General features: G+C 35.8%; 4 protein-coding genes and 1 long non-coding RNA gene across 6 annotated transcripts in view; 1 reads left to right on the top strand and 4 right to left on the bottom strand.

The window, feature by feature from the left end:
• Window positions 1–426, bottom strand: part of LOC133842566 (uncharacterized) — a 1,100-nt gene extending 674 nt beyond the window's left edge. The window contains exon 1 of one of the 2 annotated variants that reach the window (XM_062275721.1): window positions 394–426. In XM_062275721.1, coding sequence (XP_062131705.1) covers window positions 394–409 — 16 coding nt within the window. In that variant the 5' untranslated portion in view covers window positions 410–426. Of the gene's footprint in view, window positions 1–387 lie in introns of both variants that reach the window. The other variant, XM_062275720.1, reaches the window with a different exon arrangement.
• Window positions 1–427, bottom strand: part of LOC133842562 (uncharacterized) — a 12,703-nt gene extending 12,276 nt beyond the window's left edge. The window contains exon 1 of the mRNA XM_062275713.1: window positions 406–427. Within this exon, the coding sequence (XP_062131697.1) occupies window positions 406–409 (4 nt within the window). The 5' untranslated portion in view covers window positions 410–427. The remainder of the gene's footprint in view (window positions 1–405) is intronic.
• Window positions 1–11,786, top strand: part of LOC133842560 (uncharacterized) — a 16,601-nt gene extending 4,815 nt beyond the window's left edge. The window contains exon 2 of the mRNA XM_062275707.1: window positions 10,116–11,786. Coding sequence (XP_062131691.1) covers window positions 10,116–11,623 — 1,508 coding nt within the window. The 3' untranslated portion in view covers window positions 11,624–11,786. The remainder of the gene's footprint in view (window positions 1–10,115) is intronic.
• On the bottom strand, window positions 4,254–5,384 carry LOC133842565 (uncharacterized). The gene is made up of 2 exons (XM_062275719.1): window positions 5,276–5,384; window positions 4,254–4,761 (listed from the first exon to the last, which is right to left on the bottom strand). Exons 1-2 carry the CDS (start codon window positions 5,343–5,345, stop codon window positions 4,331–4,333), a joined length of 501 nt encoding a protein of 166 aa, XP_062131703.1. The 5' UTR covers window positions 5,346–5,384; the 3' UTR covers window positions 4,254–4,330.
• On the bottom strand, window positions 11,581–16,553 carry LOC133842567 (uncharacterized). Its single transcript, XR_009894409.1, has 4 exons — window positions 15,730–16,553; window positions 15,423–15,674; window positions 12,513–12,842; window positions 11,581–12,043 (listed from the first exon to the last, which is right to left on the bottom strand). It is a non-coding gene; the product is annotated as an uncharacterized LOC133842567 (long non-coding RNA).

The following is a 16,553-nucleotide window of genomic DNA, read 5'->3' as shown; positions in this document are numbered from 1 at the left end:
TTCAAATGAATCATTATACAGTTAACAAATTCGATTCGATTTAAGTGAGTTTTCTCAATTTCTATCTATTTGAGTTTACAGAAATTAGAAGTGAATTATTTGTAGATCCTTAACATAAAGGAAAAGTAATAATATTCTATTAGGTGTGTTTTATGTAGGGTTTTCTATATTTCCCGCTTTGAATTAAGAAATAGTTCAGAAATTCAAATATTCTCAGAAATTAGATTCCAATTTAAAATATTTGTCTTTTTGATATTTCAATTTGAATTTAAACCTAATTTTGGCTTTACGTATATACACCATGTCGCGTCTGCATGCTAAAGTGAAAACTCTACACCAAGGTGCGGAGTTCTGCTCACACTTTGATCGATAAGTTTAGCTGCTTACCAGTACTTCCCCAAATACCCATTTTGTGTGTGAGTTTGTGTTTTGTAAATAAATATGTTAAGTGATGTGCTCCGTGCTACCGTGGTTAAAATCTGACTGACTGGCGTGGACAGCAAGCTATTGTTTTATAAGGCTCCCGACTCAGTCCCGACTGCGTTGTTTGCCATTGTCGCTAGCTCGGCTCAACGATAAGATATCGTATCGGAGCCTGTACAAAAGACATCGTCAAGGGTGGCAAATTACGAGACTCAACTCACACTCAAACATTTTTGAGTGCCGGTGCTACTTAGTACTCGCAAACCGAGTAAGAGATGCACACTAGAGGTGGACAACTATCGATAGTCTGCGCCATCGATAGTGATTGAAAGTTTCCATAAGCTATCGACCATATCAAGGAAAATCTATCGTCGACAGTTGTCGATAGTGCAGTGAAAGAAAATATTTTAATTAGTTTTTAAAATAATCCATATTTGTTTAAAGTATGAGAGTATGCAATTGGTTTTCCAATCTTTATGAATTTTTATTTTTTAGGTTTACCTTAACTGCTATTTATATATTTATTTCAACCAATAATTTTGTGCGCCTCTTTGAAATGATTTGTCCTGCTTTGCTGAAGACCCTCTCCGACTCTACGGAGGATGCGGGTATACAAAGTAATTTGAAAAAATATCGACCACTATCGACGATAGTGATTGATCACTATCGAGAGTGCGCGCCGCTATCGAGAGGGCACCGGATACACACGCCCATAACCATCGGCTTTACCCGAGTGCATAGATCACAAGTATGCCTAGGCACTTGCCTCGGACCTTTATTGATACTCATACTCATGAGTATAAGCCTCTTCAGGTATAGGCCTTTTTGATACTCCTACTCATGACTCATGAGTACAAGTGTATCGAAAAGGCTCATTAGTAACCGGCACTGGTTGAGTGTGTATCTCTGGTGTACAAGTATATAGAGCATGTAGTATATAGTATTAGTATTAGTATTAGTATATAGGAGGAGCTGTGTGGCACTTCGTCACCCCACGAACAGAAGGCCCTGGGAATTGACCAATAGTTAAGACAGACTAAAAATAAATAACAATGACAAAACAAGCGGCAGCTATCAAATTTATACATATTATATTACACTTAGCCGGCCATAAAAGTCAATAGTTTATAGCTTGAGGATTAATAGGGTGTAAACTTGTTGTGAGTCATAATTTGGAAAACTAACAAGTAAGAAAGCTACAGTCGAGTGTACTCGACTGTGAGATACCCGCTACCCATTTTGAATAAAAGCAATATATTTTGCGGTATTATTCTCAAAATATACCAAATATACTGCAAAAATACTAAAAAAATATACCAAATGGTATATGTGGTATATCGATATAGTACCGCATTCAAAATATACCATAGACGGCACAATATACCAGATTGTCGGCCAAAGCAACTCAGACCCATAGTAAGTCGGCGTTTTTGCCCATACAAAAGTATTTCTTTAATTACTTCCACAATTTTTTTCTGATCGCAACCAAATTTTCAGGGATCATAACTACTATAGCTATTACTGTATATACCAAAATTCGTAACTCTAGCTTTAAAATTACGCTTGTTATTCGATTTTTTTGATTTGCAGGGGCGGAAGTGGGCGTGGCAAAAATTTGAAACAAACTTGATCTGCGTGCAAACATAACAAATGCTGTCGAAAAAAAATTATAGCTCTATCTCTTATAGTCTCTGTGATCTAGGTGTTCATACGGACAGACGGACAGACACACAGACGGACAGACGGACATGGCTATATCGTCTCGGCTGTTGACGCTGATCAAGAATATATATACTTTATAGGGTCGGAGATGCCTCCTTCTACCTGTTACATACATTTCCTGCCGGCACAAAGTTATAATACCCTTCTACCCTATGGGTAGCGGGTATAAAAATGTATTGCAGTTCACCGAAATATGTTTTTTGCAATAATACAAAATATTTCGGCGATGCCGAACATGCTGTCAGTGATGAAAACAGAATAAGAAACAAGTAAGTGTGCTCGACTTAGAGATATCCGCTACCCATTTTGATGAAAAACAAAATATTGCCGTATTATTTTCAAAATATATCAAATGATATACCATAAAATTGTAAAAAACCGTATATTTGGTATATTTATACGAGACAACATTAAAAATATTTTATAGAGTGCAAAATACACCAGATTGTCAACCAAAGCACCTAAGACCCCTAGAAAGTATGCGTTTTTGGCCATACAAAGAATTGTTTTGAATAACTTCGACAATTTTTACCTGATCGCATCAAAATTCAGGGATCACAAAGACTATAGTTATTAATGTATATACCAAAATTCGCGACTCTAGCTTTAAAATATTTCGATTTTTGTCGACTTTCGGGGCGTGGCAAAAGTATACACAAACTTGATTTTTGTGCAAACATAAAAAATGCTGTCGAAACAAAATTATATGTAGCTCTATCTCTTAAAGTCTTTAAAATCTGGGTGTTCATACGGACAGACGGACAGACAGACAGTCGGACGAACATGGCTAGATCGTCTCGGCTGTTGACGCTGATTAAGAATATATATACTTTATGGGGTCGGAGATGGCTCCTCCTCCACCTGTTACATACATTTCCTGCCGGCACAAAGTTATATGTTAATCATCTGCTACCCTATGGATAGTGGTTATAAAAACTTGAATTCATTATGCGCCCTTTTTTTTTTAGATTTTTTATTATTATTATATTTTTATATTTTACAAGTCGTTTGTTTGAATTGGACCAGAATTAGTAATACAAGTGTTATTTGCAGATTTCTTGTATACATAGTATTTTATAGAGAAGAACAACTAAGAAAGCTACAGTCGAGTGGGCTCGACAAAATTTGGTATTTCGGTATAGTACTAGATTTACAATATACCATAAAATATACCAGATTGTCGTCTACGCATCATCAAAAATCCAAATTCAAAACACATACCCTTAAAAAGCTCAAATATACAGAAAGCTATGTACATTTGTTATTTCGGTAAAGTACTAGATATATATAATATATACCAGATTGTCAGCCAAAGCAACTATGATCCGAATGCAGTTGGCGTCCTTAGCCATGCAAAATAATACCCTCTACTTTATGCATAAGGAATTCATTCTTTTATAAATTTCTCACATGTTTGAATAAATGTCGATATAAGGAGGGTTTGTTACTTTGCAATAAGTAAGAATGATGTTGCATTGTCCTATTTACCAAAAGAAAGACAATGTTTAATATTTCTTAGCAAAGTGAGTCAGATGTGACTTTTCTTTTTTATCACTGGCAATATTAATTTCTGATATAACAAAGAAAGATAAGCCTTCATAACAAAACATAAAATGCAGTACTAAAAATATAATAATGCATCGTAACGCTGCTGAGTACTATAATTTTTTTCAATCATAACAAAAACAATCTTTTATTATTGCAAATTTACGGTTGGGTTAACCACAGGCATTAAATCATAGGCTACATTTAAATAACTTGAACTTAAAAATAGAGAAAATCTCAAGAACAATATTGCCAAACATTTGCCATATTATGCATAAAATATTTATAATATGTATATTGTATAACGTTACGCAGTTTTCCATTGTAAACTTTTATTCCATAATTAGTTAAAATGACCCAACGTTGTTGTGTTGTATTATTTCATTGTTTTCTCTGAGACATTATGTCCAAAGCTGAAGCTTTGTTTCACAAATGTGTAATCTAATGTGTCTTGATTGTTTGAAAATTTATTTATTTATTCTTCATTTATTTAAAAACAAAAGCGAAAACATTTCTGAATCAATAATTAAAAATATTAAATTAGGATCATGATGATCTAAGAATTTAAAATATGTGGCTTGTTATAAGTGTTATTCTGGAAGATTTTAAGAATGCCATAAATCGATATTGGTGTTCATTTTTATGGTACCGCGAGCACCTCGTACTCCTTCAGACATTGCTCACCGCCGCCATACGAAACGTACATACAGCCCTTAGAGGGATGCACCTTGCCGGGCGTCAGACTGCCAGCAAAGGAGGCGCGTCCCACATACAGTGGCTCGCCATCGGCGGTATGGCCGGTGCGCAGAGCACCGGGTGGCACATTACCACCCTTGGCAGGGTGCCAGCTGTGCTCGTGTCCGGTCAGGATCTCAAAGTCATTCTTGGTGATCTCCTTACCGGCCCAGGAGATGAAGGCCAGTTTCTTGTTGGGAATGAACTTGGCAGGCACCACTTCGCCATTGTGACTGGCGCGAGCCACATAGATGGGATCCCTGTTAGAATCGTAGCCGGCGACGATGGCGAATGGCGGCAGAGGATCATTGACATTGCGGGCAATCCATATGGGACCTGCAAAAGGAACGAGTAAAATAAAATTGATTAAACGTAAACCGAGCTAATCTTTTTTTAGTTTATTTCAAGGAAAAGGGTCTTAAAGGATAGCGAGATAAATTAAAACTGTGTTACAATTGAATCTTTTAAAGTAGTTTAAATGAATCATTATATGTTACAGTTAACAAATTCGATTCGATTTAAGTGCATTTTCTGAATTTTCTATCCATTTGAGTTTACAGAAATTAGAAGTGAATTATTTGTAGGTCCTTAACATAAAAGAAAAGTAATAATATTCTATTATGTTGGGTTTTTATATTTCCCATTTATAGACGCTTTAAATTAAAACAAGTAAGAAAGTTACAGTCGACTGTGCTCGACTGTGAGATACCCGCTACCCATTTTTAGTAAAGGCAAAATATTGTCGTATTATTTACAAAATATACCGAAAATGCTAAAAAAATATACTAAAAATATACCAAATGGTATGTTTGGTATATCGATATAGTACACCATTCAAAATATACCATACCCACGGCACAATGGACCAGATTGCCGGCCAAAGCAACTAAGACCCCTAGTAAGTAGGCGTTTTTGTCCATACGAAAGTATTTCTTTAATAACTTCCACAATATTTAACTAACTAAGTGAGTGATGTGCTCTCACCGTGGTTAAAATATGACTGACTACCGTGGACAGTAAGCTGTCGTTTTATAAGGCTCCCGACTCAGCTGTCGATTGGATTTTGTTGACTGCGTTGTTTGCCATTGTCGCAAGCCCGGCTCAACGATAAGATATCGATCGTATCGGAGCCTGGGGCGTACTCCCAAGTAAACATAGGAGGAGCTGTGTGGCAGATCTTCACCCCACGAACAGAAGCCCTGGGAATTGGACCAGCAGTTTAGGTGTGAAGACAGAGTTAAATGCCTCACTAAGAATAAATAACAATGACAAAACATGCGGCAGCAATCAAATTTATACATAAATTATATTACACTTAGCCTTAAAAGTCAATAGTTTATAAGTTTGGGAAATAGATATAAACCAAAAATGCATTGCAGTTCACCGAAATATCTTTTTTGCAATAATACAAAATATTTCGGCGATGCCGAACATGCTGTCAGTGATAAAAAAGAATAAGAAACAAGTAAGTGTACTCGACTTAGAGATACCCGCTACCCATTTTGATGAAAAACAAAATATTGCGGAATTATTTTCAAAATATATCAAAATAATATACCACAAAAGTACTAAAAATGGTATATTTGATATATTACATTCCATTTCATTAAATATATACTATAGAGTGCAAAATATACCAGATTGTCAGCCAAAGCAACTAAGACCCCTAGAAAGTATGCGTTTTTGTCCATACAAAGAATTTTTTTTTTAATAACTTCGATAATTTTTAACTGATCGCAACAAAATTCAGGAATCACAAAGACTATACTATTATTGTATATACCAAAATTCCCGACTTTAGCTTTAAAATATTTCGATTTTTGTCGATTTGCGGGGGTGGAAGTGGGCGTGGCAAACGTAGAAACAAAATTGATTTTTTTGCAAACATAAAAAAAAATGTCGAAACAAAATTATATGTAGTCCTATCTCTTATAGTCTTTGAAATCTCGGTGTTCATACGGACAGACAGACAGACGGACGGACACGGCTAGACCGTCTCGGCTGTAGAAGAATATATATGTATATATATATTCTATAAAGTATATATACTTTATAGGTTCTACCTATTACTTACATTTCCTGCCGGCAGTTATAATTCCTTTCTACCCTATGGGTAGTGGCTATAAAAACTTGAATTCATTATGCGTCGAGTTGTATTAGATTTATTATTATTATTACATTTCTATATTTTACAAGTCGTTTGTTTGAATTTGACAAGAATTAGTAATACAACTGTTATTTGCAGACTTCTTGTATACATAGTATTTTATAGAGAAGAACAACTAAGAAAGCTACAGTCGAGTGGGCTCGACAATATTTGGTATTTCGGTACAGTATAGAGTTGGGCGCGTGTCGTGTTAATTCTCGTGTCACATCGTGACACGACTCAACACGCGTGTTCGTGTTGCACGCAATCAAATTTCGCGTGTTCGTGCGTGTTCGTGCTGCGCACTCCAACACGACAACACGAAACAACACGACAACACGAAGCAAAAAATTTGATTTTTTTTGCCTTATTGGCAATATTGCTCGACTGCACTATTTTTTAGTATATTTCCTCAGCAAGAATTGGCCACACTGTAGACCACATACGATCACATTGTTTCTTTGAGCTGGATGCTAGAAAGATAAAAATGGAGAGGCGCATTCAAATTCAAGAAGCGATTGCCAAAGGGGACGAAAAATACAAATTAATTAACAATTCGAAAGCCAAAAGTCTTATTTGGCAGACGTTTAATTTAATTGAATGCTGTGGTGAGATCCTAAACTTTGTGTGCTGCAAAAAGTGCAAAGTTGTATTCGCATACACGCCGAAGACCGGAACCGGCGTATTAAATCGTCACAAATGTGCCGTTCAAGCGGACGCACGCCAACCTACTTTGCCGTCTTTTGTGCATAAAAAAGTTCCGCAAAATGTCATAAATAACCTGGCCATCAAACAGTTGGCTTTCGTGGCTAAGGATTTACAGCCTCTCAGCGTCACCGAAGGTGAGTTAAAATATATGCAATATATGTACACATATACATTTACACACATTCATATGTACAGTGCCGAGTTTATTTGTGTGAATATGCGTGTTAAATTAGTGGTACCCAAGCTCATAACTCGCTGTTTTTGTATCATCGGATCAATGTTTTTTATTTGTGTGTATTGTGGAAAAGAGCTACTGAGCTTGGGCACCTGTGGATTAAATATTAATTAATATGTATATATATGTAATTACTTTTTATTTTGTTTAGGCGAAGGATTCCAGGAGTATGCTCAAGCCCTTATAAATCTAGGAGCTGCATATGGCGTTCAAAAATATAAGGATGTATCCGTATCGAGAAAAACTCTTACTTACTCCGTCATGATAAAGGAATACGAGCGTATACATAAGGAGCTAAGCACAGCGCTTATAGAACAACAATTAGCCTTCACAACGGATATGTGGACCGACTCGTACACGCAGCGGAGTTTTGTAAGCTTAAGCGCTCATTATATATGTGCTGAATTTAAGTTAAATGTTAAAATATTGGGTGTTAAAGAATTCGAGGCAGAGAAAAAAACCGGAGCTAATATTTTATTGCATGTAACCGACATTTTAAAACAATTTAACATCGATAATAAGTTGATAAACTCTGTAATTGTCACCGACAACGGAGCAAATGTTGTTTCGGCTTTTAATAATTTTAAGAGACTATCGTGCGCATGCCACAATTTGAATCTTTTAATGACCGATGTCCTCGAAAAGGATCCAATTTATGAAATTAGGCAGCTTATTGATGCGTCGAAGAAATTGGTTAAATATTTCAAGCATTCAGAGTTGAACAATAAATTAAGCAAGTCACTAAAACAAGATGTACAAACTAGATGGAACTCGGTGTATATTATGCTTCAAAGTATATTTGACGTTAAGGATGAAATAAAATATCTTTTAAGTGAAAAATCAATCGAATCGAATTGCTGATATTGACTTTGAAATTATAAATCAAGTTCTAGAATTCTTAAAACCTTTTAAAGAATGTTCTGAAAAATTTAGTTCCGAAAAAGAACCCACCATACATATTTATGTTCTTTGGTACAACAAATTAAAATCACACTGTAATCAAAAAATGTTAGATTCATTTGTTATATCTCAACTTAAAACTAATACTCTCTTACAACTTGATAAGCGTCTTAAGCCAACCAACCTGCATTACGTCGGTCTTTTTTTAAACCCGCCGTTTAGGCAGCTTAATTTTTTAACAGAAACGGAAAGAAATGACACTTTTGCTACGATCAAAGGCATATTATCTGAATATTCAATTGAAAATACCAGTCCTGAGAAAAGCACATCGGCTAATGAAGCCCAGGATTTTTTTGAATTTAGAGATGAAACCAATGCTAAAAAGGTTAAATTAGAGCGCAGCGCTGTCGACATTGAAATAGATAACTATTACAAATGCGGCAAAGAAAATGAAAACAATGTTTTAGAGTTTTGGAGAAACGCTAATAACCTTAAGTGTCTTCAAAAACTGGCAAAGCAAATTTTACATATACCAATCAGCTCAGCTACGAGCGAAAGAGTGTTCTCAACGTCTGGCATGGTTCTGTGCGAGCGCAGAACAAGATTGCTCAGCAGCAATTTGGATAAACTGGTATTTTTATACAAAAATATGAATTAATTTTAATGTTTTTTTATGTTAACTTTCGCCATGCGCATTTACCTTTAATGTAATAAAAAGTGAATAAAGTACCATTACTTTTAATAAGAAATTTAGCGCGTCTTTTTATTTATCCGGGCTCCAACAAAGGTTATTGTTAATAAAAGCTCACTGACTCAAAATAATCATTACATTGTAATGTAATATGATACAAAATTGAAATAAATATGAAAAAAAAATTTCGTGTTGTTCGTGCGTGTTTCGTGCGTGTTCGTGTTGGACCAAAATCGACCGTGCGTGTTCGTGTTACACAAAAAAAAATTTTTCGTGTTCGTGTTGTGTCGTGTTGAAAATTTTAGACACGCGCCCATCTCTAGTACAGTACTAGATTTACAATATACCATAAAATGTACCAGATTGTCGTCTACGCATCATCAAGAAATCCAAATTCAAAACACATACCCTTAAAAAAGCTCAAATATAACATACAGAAAGCTATGTAGTACATAGTACATAGTACATAGTATGTACATTTGTTATTTCGGTAAAGTACTAGATTTAAAATATAGTGTAACATATACCAGATTGTCAGCCAAAGCAACTATGATCCGAATGCAGTTGGCGTCCTTAGCCATGCAAAAGAATACTCTCTACTCTATAGATAGCACTTGCAGAAATGGAAGTATGAGTAATTCATTATGTTAATAGTGTTATTTCTGTTTATATGCAATGCATATTATGCATATAAATTGCTCGCAAGTTGATAAAAGGATGGTTTATTACTGTGCAGTAAGTAATACGAAATTGAATGTTTAGCTTATGGTGCATTGCAATATTTTAATCAACATTAATAAATGTAGTACAATATAACATATGTATAAACTATATGCACATTGATATTGTAAATCAATGTTTATAAAAGCAAACTTCATCACACTGTGGAAGACCACAAACCAATGCTGATAAGATAAAGCTTTGTTGCTATGAATGTTGTTTAATATACGATTTAAGTTCGATGACAAACCGATAAGCTAACCTATCGATTATAAATTGTATCGTTTCAGCCTACAAATGGGTGCAGTCATCGGCCTACGCCTCGGTGCCGCCAAACGCAGTTGTGGGCGGCAATGACGAAGACGGCGCCATGATCTATGTGGGCAGGGCAGAGCACGAGGGCGACATGCTCGTCTGCAAGGTTGTGCCCTCCAAGCAGATCGGTTTCATCTCGCAGCGGGGCGAGGCACTGCCCAAGGACATCTTCGAGATGCTGTGCGGCGACAATCTGGCCTGGATCAAGTGCTACGATCACGTGATACCCGAGAATGCGGTTCTGTGTGGACGCACCTCGCTGGAGCAGCCGGTTTACATTGGACGCGGACACTACGAGGGACACCTGATCATTGGCAAGATCTCGTCGGTACATCGAGCGCTCTTCATTGCGTATCGTGGCGCTGAGAGACGTTTGGATTCCTATGAGATTCTGGTGGAGGAACAGCGTCAAGTGCCGGGCTGGCAGCTGCCGCCACCGCCACCGCTATCCCCGCAGCTGGAGAAGTGTCCCCTGACACCGCCTCCACCGCCACCGCCAGCAGCAGTCGCAGCAGCAGCTCCACCACCAATTGGACTGAAGCCTTATCCCTATCCGCCAGCTTACGATGCACCTCCACTTTCTCTTCACGATCGTCCACCGCAGTACACGCCCACTCCCATGGCCCAGGCCATGGGCATGCCCATGCCCACTCCTCTGGCCAGCAATGATCCTTATCCACCGCCTACGCCTTCCATACTGCCCTCCTATCAACAGCCAGTGGGCGTGGCACTGCCTCTGCCCCCCAAGCCAGCGCTGCCGCCTTCCTACGCTCCAGCGGAGACAGCTGGCCCCGCCTACAGCTCCTCCTCGTCGTCCTCTTCGTCGTCCTCTTCCTTGGGCGCTGCTAGCTATATGCCCGCCGATACCTACAAGCCACCAATGGGCGCCTATGCTCCAGCCGATACCTACAAGCCACCACTCGATCCCTATGGACCCAGTTGCTCCAGTTACACGCCAGCCCAAGTGGCGCCAGCTGCCAACTATGGCGCTGCCTCAACGCATGGCCAACTCTACGATGTCTGGCTGGCCGCTAGTCCCGGATACACGCCACCGGATGCAGTCCACGGTGGCCACGACAGCGACATGGCGCCGCTGCTGGTTTGTCGCGGATACTTCGATGGTCGGCACATTCCGGGCAAGGCGGCGCCAAGTCGCGGCTGTGCTTATATTACGGATGCGGGTCGTGAACTCATCGAGTCCAACTATGAGGTGCTCGTGGGTCAAGGGAAATACCATTGGGTGCATCGGGCTGAGGGCAGCATTGCTCCTGGAGCTGTGGAGGCGGGACGTGCCTTCAACGGGGAGCCTTTGTTTGTCGGCAGAGCTCGCTACTGTGGCAGCCTGACGCCGGGCAAGGTGCAGCAATCGCATCGCTGCATTCACATCCCGTATGGCGGACAGGAGGTGGGCATCAGCAGCTATGAGATTTTGGTGCGCAGCGAGATCTTCCATCGTCAGCAGGCCGTCAACCTTTCGTACTAGAACGGAGGGAAGGTCATCTTTGGTTAACTGAGCAGCTCCATAACTACCTCTTATACACGTTGTACCTATGCCTAAGACGCACATACTGATTTATATGTTATTATTCATTTATGTATTCACTTTTATTCACTAAACAAAATATACTCGTATTTATTCAAACGTTCACGCAATGGGGAAGTTCGTCGCATGATTCACGGGCTACGTCACGAACGTAAACCCAAGCTAATGTCTTCCACTTTTTACAACCCATAATTCTAGTCTAGCTTCCTATCTGTGTGTGTGTTTATTAAACCAGAACCGTGCGTTCTATTCAGTTCAGGTTCAGCCTTGGGGGCGTCAGGTTTACTGACCCCCTTTCACAGTTCTCAGTATACAACTTAGTTGTAGTTATAGATAAATTGCAGCATTGTCAGCATCTTGCTGGGGAAAAACATACAAATTGTTAGTCAGACGTCATATCGTAGTTTTCTTTATAACCAACACTTTTAAAACACACTTGGAAACCAATTTTGAAATTGTAATATTATTAGCAACGTTGTTTACATTTTATTTCAAATTATGATGAATGAATATATGACAGGGAATATAGAAATGAATGAGTTAAACTCATCTTTTATAAGCATATGTTAACATATGTCCCAGACGCGCATAACTCTACGATAGAAAACAATTATAGAGGAATTATTCTTTTTCTTAAAATGTATTGTTAGTCAGTCAGTCTTATCGGAGCTTTCTTTATAATCAACACTTTTAAAACACAGAGAATGGAAACAAAGTTTGAGCTCTATTTAAACAATGTTGTTTACGTTTTATTTTAAATTATGATGAATGAATATATGAATGGGAATATAGAAATGAATGAATATATGAATGGGAATATAGAAATCACCTTTTATAAGATAATAGCTGAATAGGTTTCACAGTAGTTCACAGACTATAGTGGAAGCTTCGAAGCAAACTTTGTTAGGACTCCAAATCTACAAATTGTGTACTCTCTTTATAATTGTTATTCTTAACTACTACAGCTCTTATTATCTTTGCCATGAGCTAGATATGAATATGAAGCTAACAAATAGATGCTTCAATACTTATCTAAGCTTCCTCTTTCATTGTAAAGATAAATTTTTGTTATAAAGCAGTTCTTTAATAGCTATTGTCAGCATGATGCATTGCTTATGCACTTCAGATGGAAGCTGCGATAGTTTTATAGTTTAAATTGCTACGGAATAACAAATAAAGTATGTTTACATTTAACTATTCACTAATTGGTTAAATTTGCAGAAAAACAATGTAATGTATTGTACAAGATAGGATATAGTGAAAACAGATCATATATTATTATTCTTTTGTGATTATGATAGAAATGGAATGATTAAAGCAATTCTTTGATTGTCAACATGATGCATTGCGTATGCACTTGATGTGGAAACTGGGTTAATTTTATAGATAGATGCACAGTTTAAATTGCTACGGAATAACAAATGAAGTATATATCTACTTTCTATTCGCTTTTCAAGGAAATTGTAATGCAATGGAATAAAAAATTTAATTTAATGTTTTATTTACAAAAAAAAATATAAATGGTATTATTTTTTAAATGATTACTTAGAACACTTTAATAGAAAAAATTTAAAAGTAATCGTAATTAGGCACATTTGATGAAAAAATACAGTCTGTAAAAATACAGAAAAACAATATAATGTGTTGTATAAGATAAGATATAGAGGCAACAAATTAAATAATATTATGTGATCTTCAGAATTTATAAAAAAATGCAAATTATTCTTTTGTGATCATGATAGAAATGGAATCATTAAAGCAGTTCTTTGATTGTCATCATGAAGCATTGCTTATGCACTTGATATGAAAACTAGGTTAATTTTATAGATAGATGCACAGTTTAAAATGCTACCGAACAACAAATAAAGTAAGTTAACAATTAACTTTTGAAAGAAAGTGTAATGCAATGGAATGAAACATGTTTTATGTATAAAAAAATAGAAATGGTATTAGTATTTAAATGAATTCTCAGAACACTTTATGAGAAAAAAAGAAAAAATTTAAAAGTAATCGAAGTCAGGCATATTTAATAAAAAAATTACAGTCTTTAACAGATTAAATTTACAGCAAAAAATGTAAAGCTCATAATATAAGATAAAATATAGTGAAAGCAAATTTAATATATAAAAAACATAGCGAACACAAATAAGATATTAATATTATTATTTTAGTATTTATTATTTTAATTTATTTATTAATTTAACATTATATTATTCACAATATATACAAATTCCGACTATCCTTATGTGATTATGATAGAAATGGTATAATGCTTTTATATATCCAATTGGCGAAAGAAATTTCATTCGTTAACTTTCGCACAACGATCAAATGGGTAAATCACATTTTCGACAGTAACGAATTTAAAATATTATGGTAATTTAGTATTTGGTAAACACAACAAATTGTAAACAAACAAATAAAATAAAAACAATATACATTTTTTGTTAATTTCATTTAAATGTAAACCTACTAATGATGCAAATCTTAAATCAAGATTTTCGATGCTGAGAAATTTGCATTGCAAACACGAATTACTGAAGCTGAACTCAAACATCACAATGAGTCATCAACAATAAAAATCACTTTTCGCAGACTTCTCATAATGATAAATAAACACTGATTTTATTATTGTAATATTTAATGCAATGGATGATGAAGAAATGGATTATTATTGCAGCAACCGGTTTTTAATTGACTTTATAATAAATTCTTTGATTTACTAAGTGTTAATCTGATCAATATAAAATGCTACCTTATGTTTTATTCAAAACTGTTGAATGCATAATGTTTGCGCAAACTTTCTTATATATTTGTATCTATTACAAAGTTTTTTTGTGACCGTTTTATAAGATAGATTTTGTTTAACAATCCCTCAAGCATTTGTGTATCTCTTTCTAACGAACGCATCTCACACGTGTTTGCCCTAAATAAGAATACTCATAAATCAAATTTCAAATTCATTCATCGGAAATCAGATCATCTTCACACATTGTGGCCTTGCCATTTAATGTTGTGGCATTAAAAAGTTTTACAAGCCTCACTTGTACGTGTGCAGACCTATGTAGTTCCGCTCTGGTTATCATTATAAGCTTAACACATGTCCCAGACACGCATAACTCTACAATAGAAAACAATTATAGGGGAATTATTCTTTTTTCTTGAAACGCACTGTGAATTTCAATTGAAGTTCAGGGTGAGATGGATTTCAGCTTGAATTGTCTGAAATACTTCAATAAGAGAAGATTTATCCAGTATATATTATGAAGAATTTTAGTTTAAAATATTTGATTTTTTTAGAAAGAGATGCTTAATGTTGTTATATCGTTAAATTTGTAATGAAAGGCTTTTACCAATTGTGATATAGGTAAGTAAATAAGAATAGTGTTTAAAAATGTCACACACTTTTTACTACAAATACTACCAAAAAAAATTACAAATTACTTCCATAAATTAAAAGATGACTTATCAATTAATAGATAAATTAAATTGCAATTTCTATTGCAAATACGCTCAATAATTGAAGTACAAATATTCCAATTAAATAACAAAATAAGAAATTAGATTTTAATGATGAAAACTTTATGAGAATTTCAATAATTTCTTAATAAGATTTTAATGATGCTAATTTTATAGAAAAAGTAAAGATGTATATAGTTCACACCAACTAATTTGATGTAGAAATCCTTATTAAAACGAACTATGAGATAATAAGTATGTAAATTACTGCTTTACTCACAGTTATCGCAGGGAATGTCAACTAATGACGTCTGGATCGGACTCCGCTTTGACCTGACCAAGTCAATTTATTAATGTATGCATTCGGTGTACAGGTCTGAATAATGCCAGTTGCGTCCGCTGATGTAACTCTCGAGTGGTTCTCGGGGACTATAAATGTTGGCGCTTCTCGCCAGTGCAGCGCAGTTCGATAATGTTTGTTCGGCCGTTCGGTGATTAATCGCAATCGGCATAGAACCTACGAGATACAAAACTAGTACGGACCTATTTTAGTATTTCATTATTATTCAATCACAAGAGCAGCACACCTGGTAAGTGACTGAAGGTGTCGTCTGGCATACTATCAATCTAGTCGATTCGGTTTTAGCCGCACGGGTTGAGGGCATAACATTTTGGTAAATATTTACACTAATAAACGTAATTTTGCAAACCTAATCTTGATGGTTTGTTTATAGCGGTGTTGTAAATTGTCGTATTCCTCTCATAAAGGTATGCGGGCACTTCAAATAGATAAGTGTCAATGGTTCCCAAACACTTGGCAACACGTTTTAGGATATTGCTCTGAATGAATTACATCATGTTGTGAAATTCGGAGATTCAAAACATATCTAATCCATTTCTTTCATTCATTACGATAGCTTGATAACATTTATTGAGTACAATCTCAGTTATTATCGAGAGCGTAAAATTTTTGGGGAAATACATGTGTTTTAAAACTAACCTATAAATTTGTGTTTTTTTCTTGTAGAATTTATTGAATTTAGTTAGAGCGTAAAATTTTTGGGGGAAATACTTTAAAAGTAAACTCAACATTTTTGTTTTGCTTGTAGCGTAATGTTGTAGGGTATTGTAAAGTAGTAATAGAGCTTACATAAGTGTGAGTTTGATCTTGGGATATTTGCTTAGTTCCTCGAAGTTGATAATGATAGGAATACTGTGCCCAAAAAAGATCTATTGTGTGCTTAAATACCAATTCGGAAAAATAAGTTTTGTTTAATAACGCTTGAGTATCATTGCCTAACACTTTGCTAATTTGATAATATGAAGTCAATATAACTTTATTGTGTTATGCAAACGAATTACCTGATATTTGTTTTATTCTAGAGGAAAATTACTTTACACTTTTTGTTCT

Source organism: Drosophila sulfurigaster, chromosome 3 (genome assembly GCF_023558435.1).
Source record: "Drosophila sulfurigaster albostrigata strain 15112-1811.04 chromosome 3, ASM2355843v2, whole genome shotgun sequence".
Taxonomy (NCBI): domain Eukaryota; kingdom Metazoa; phylum Arthropoda; class Insecta; order Diptera; family Drosophilidae; genus Drosophila; species Drosophila sulfurigaster.
Note: the sequence above shows the minus strand (reverse complement) of the source record. Positions and strands in the feature narration are given on the sequence as shown.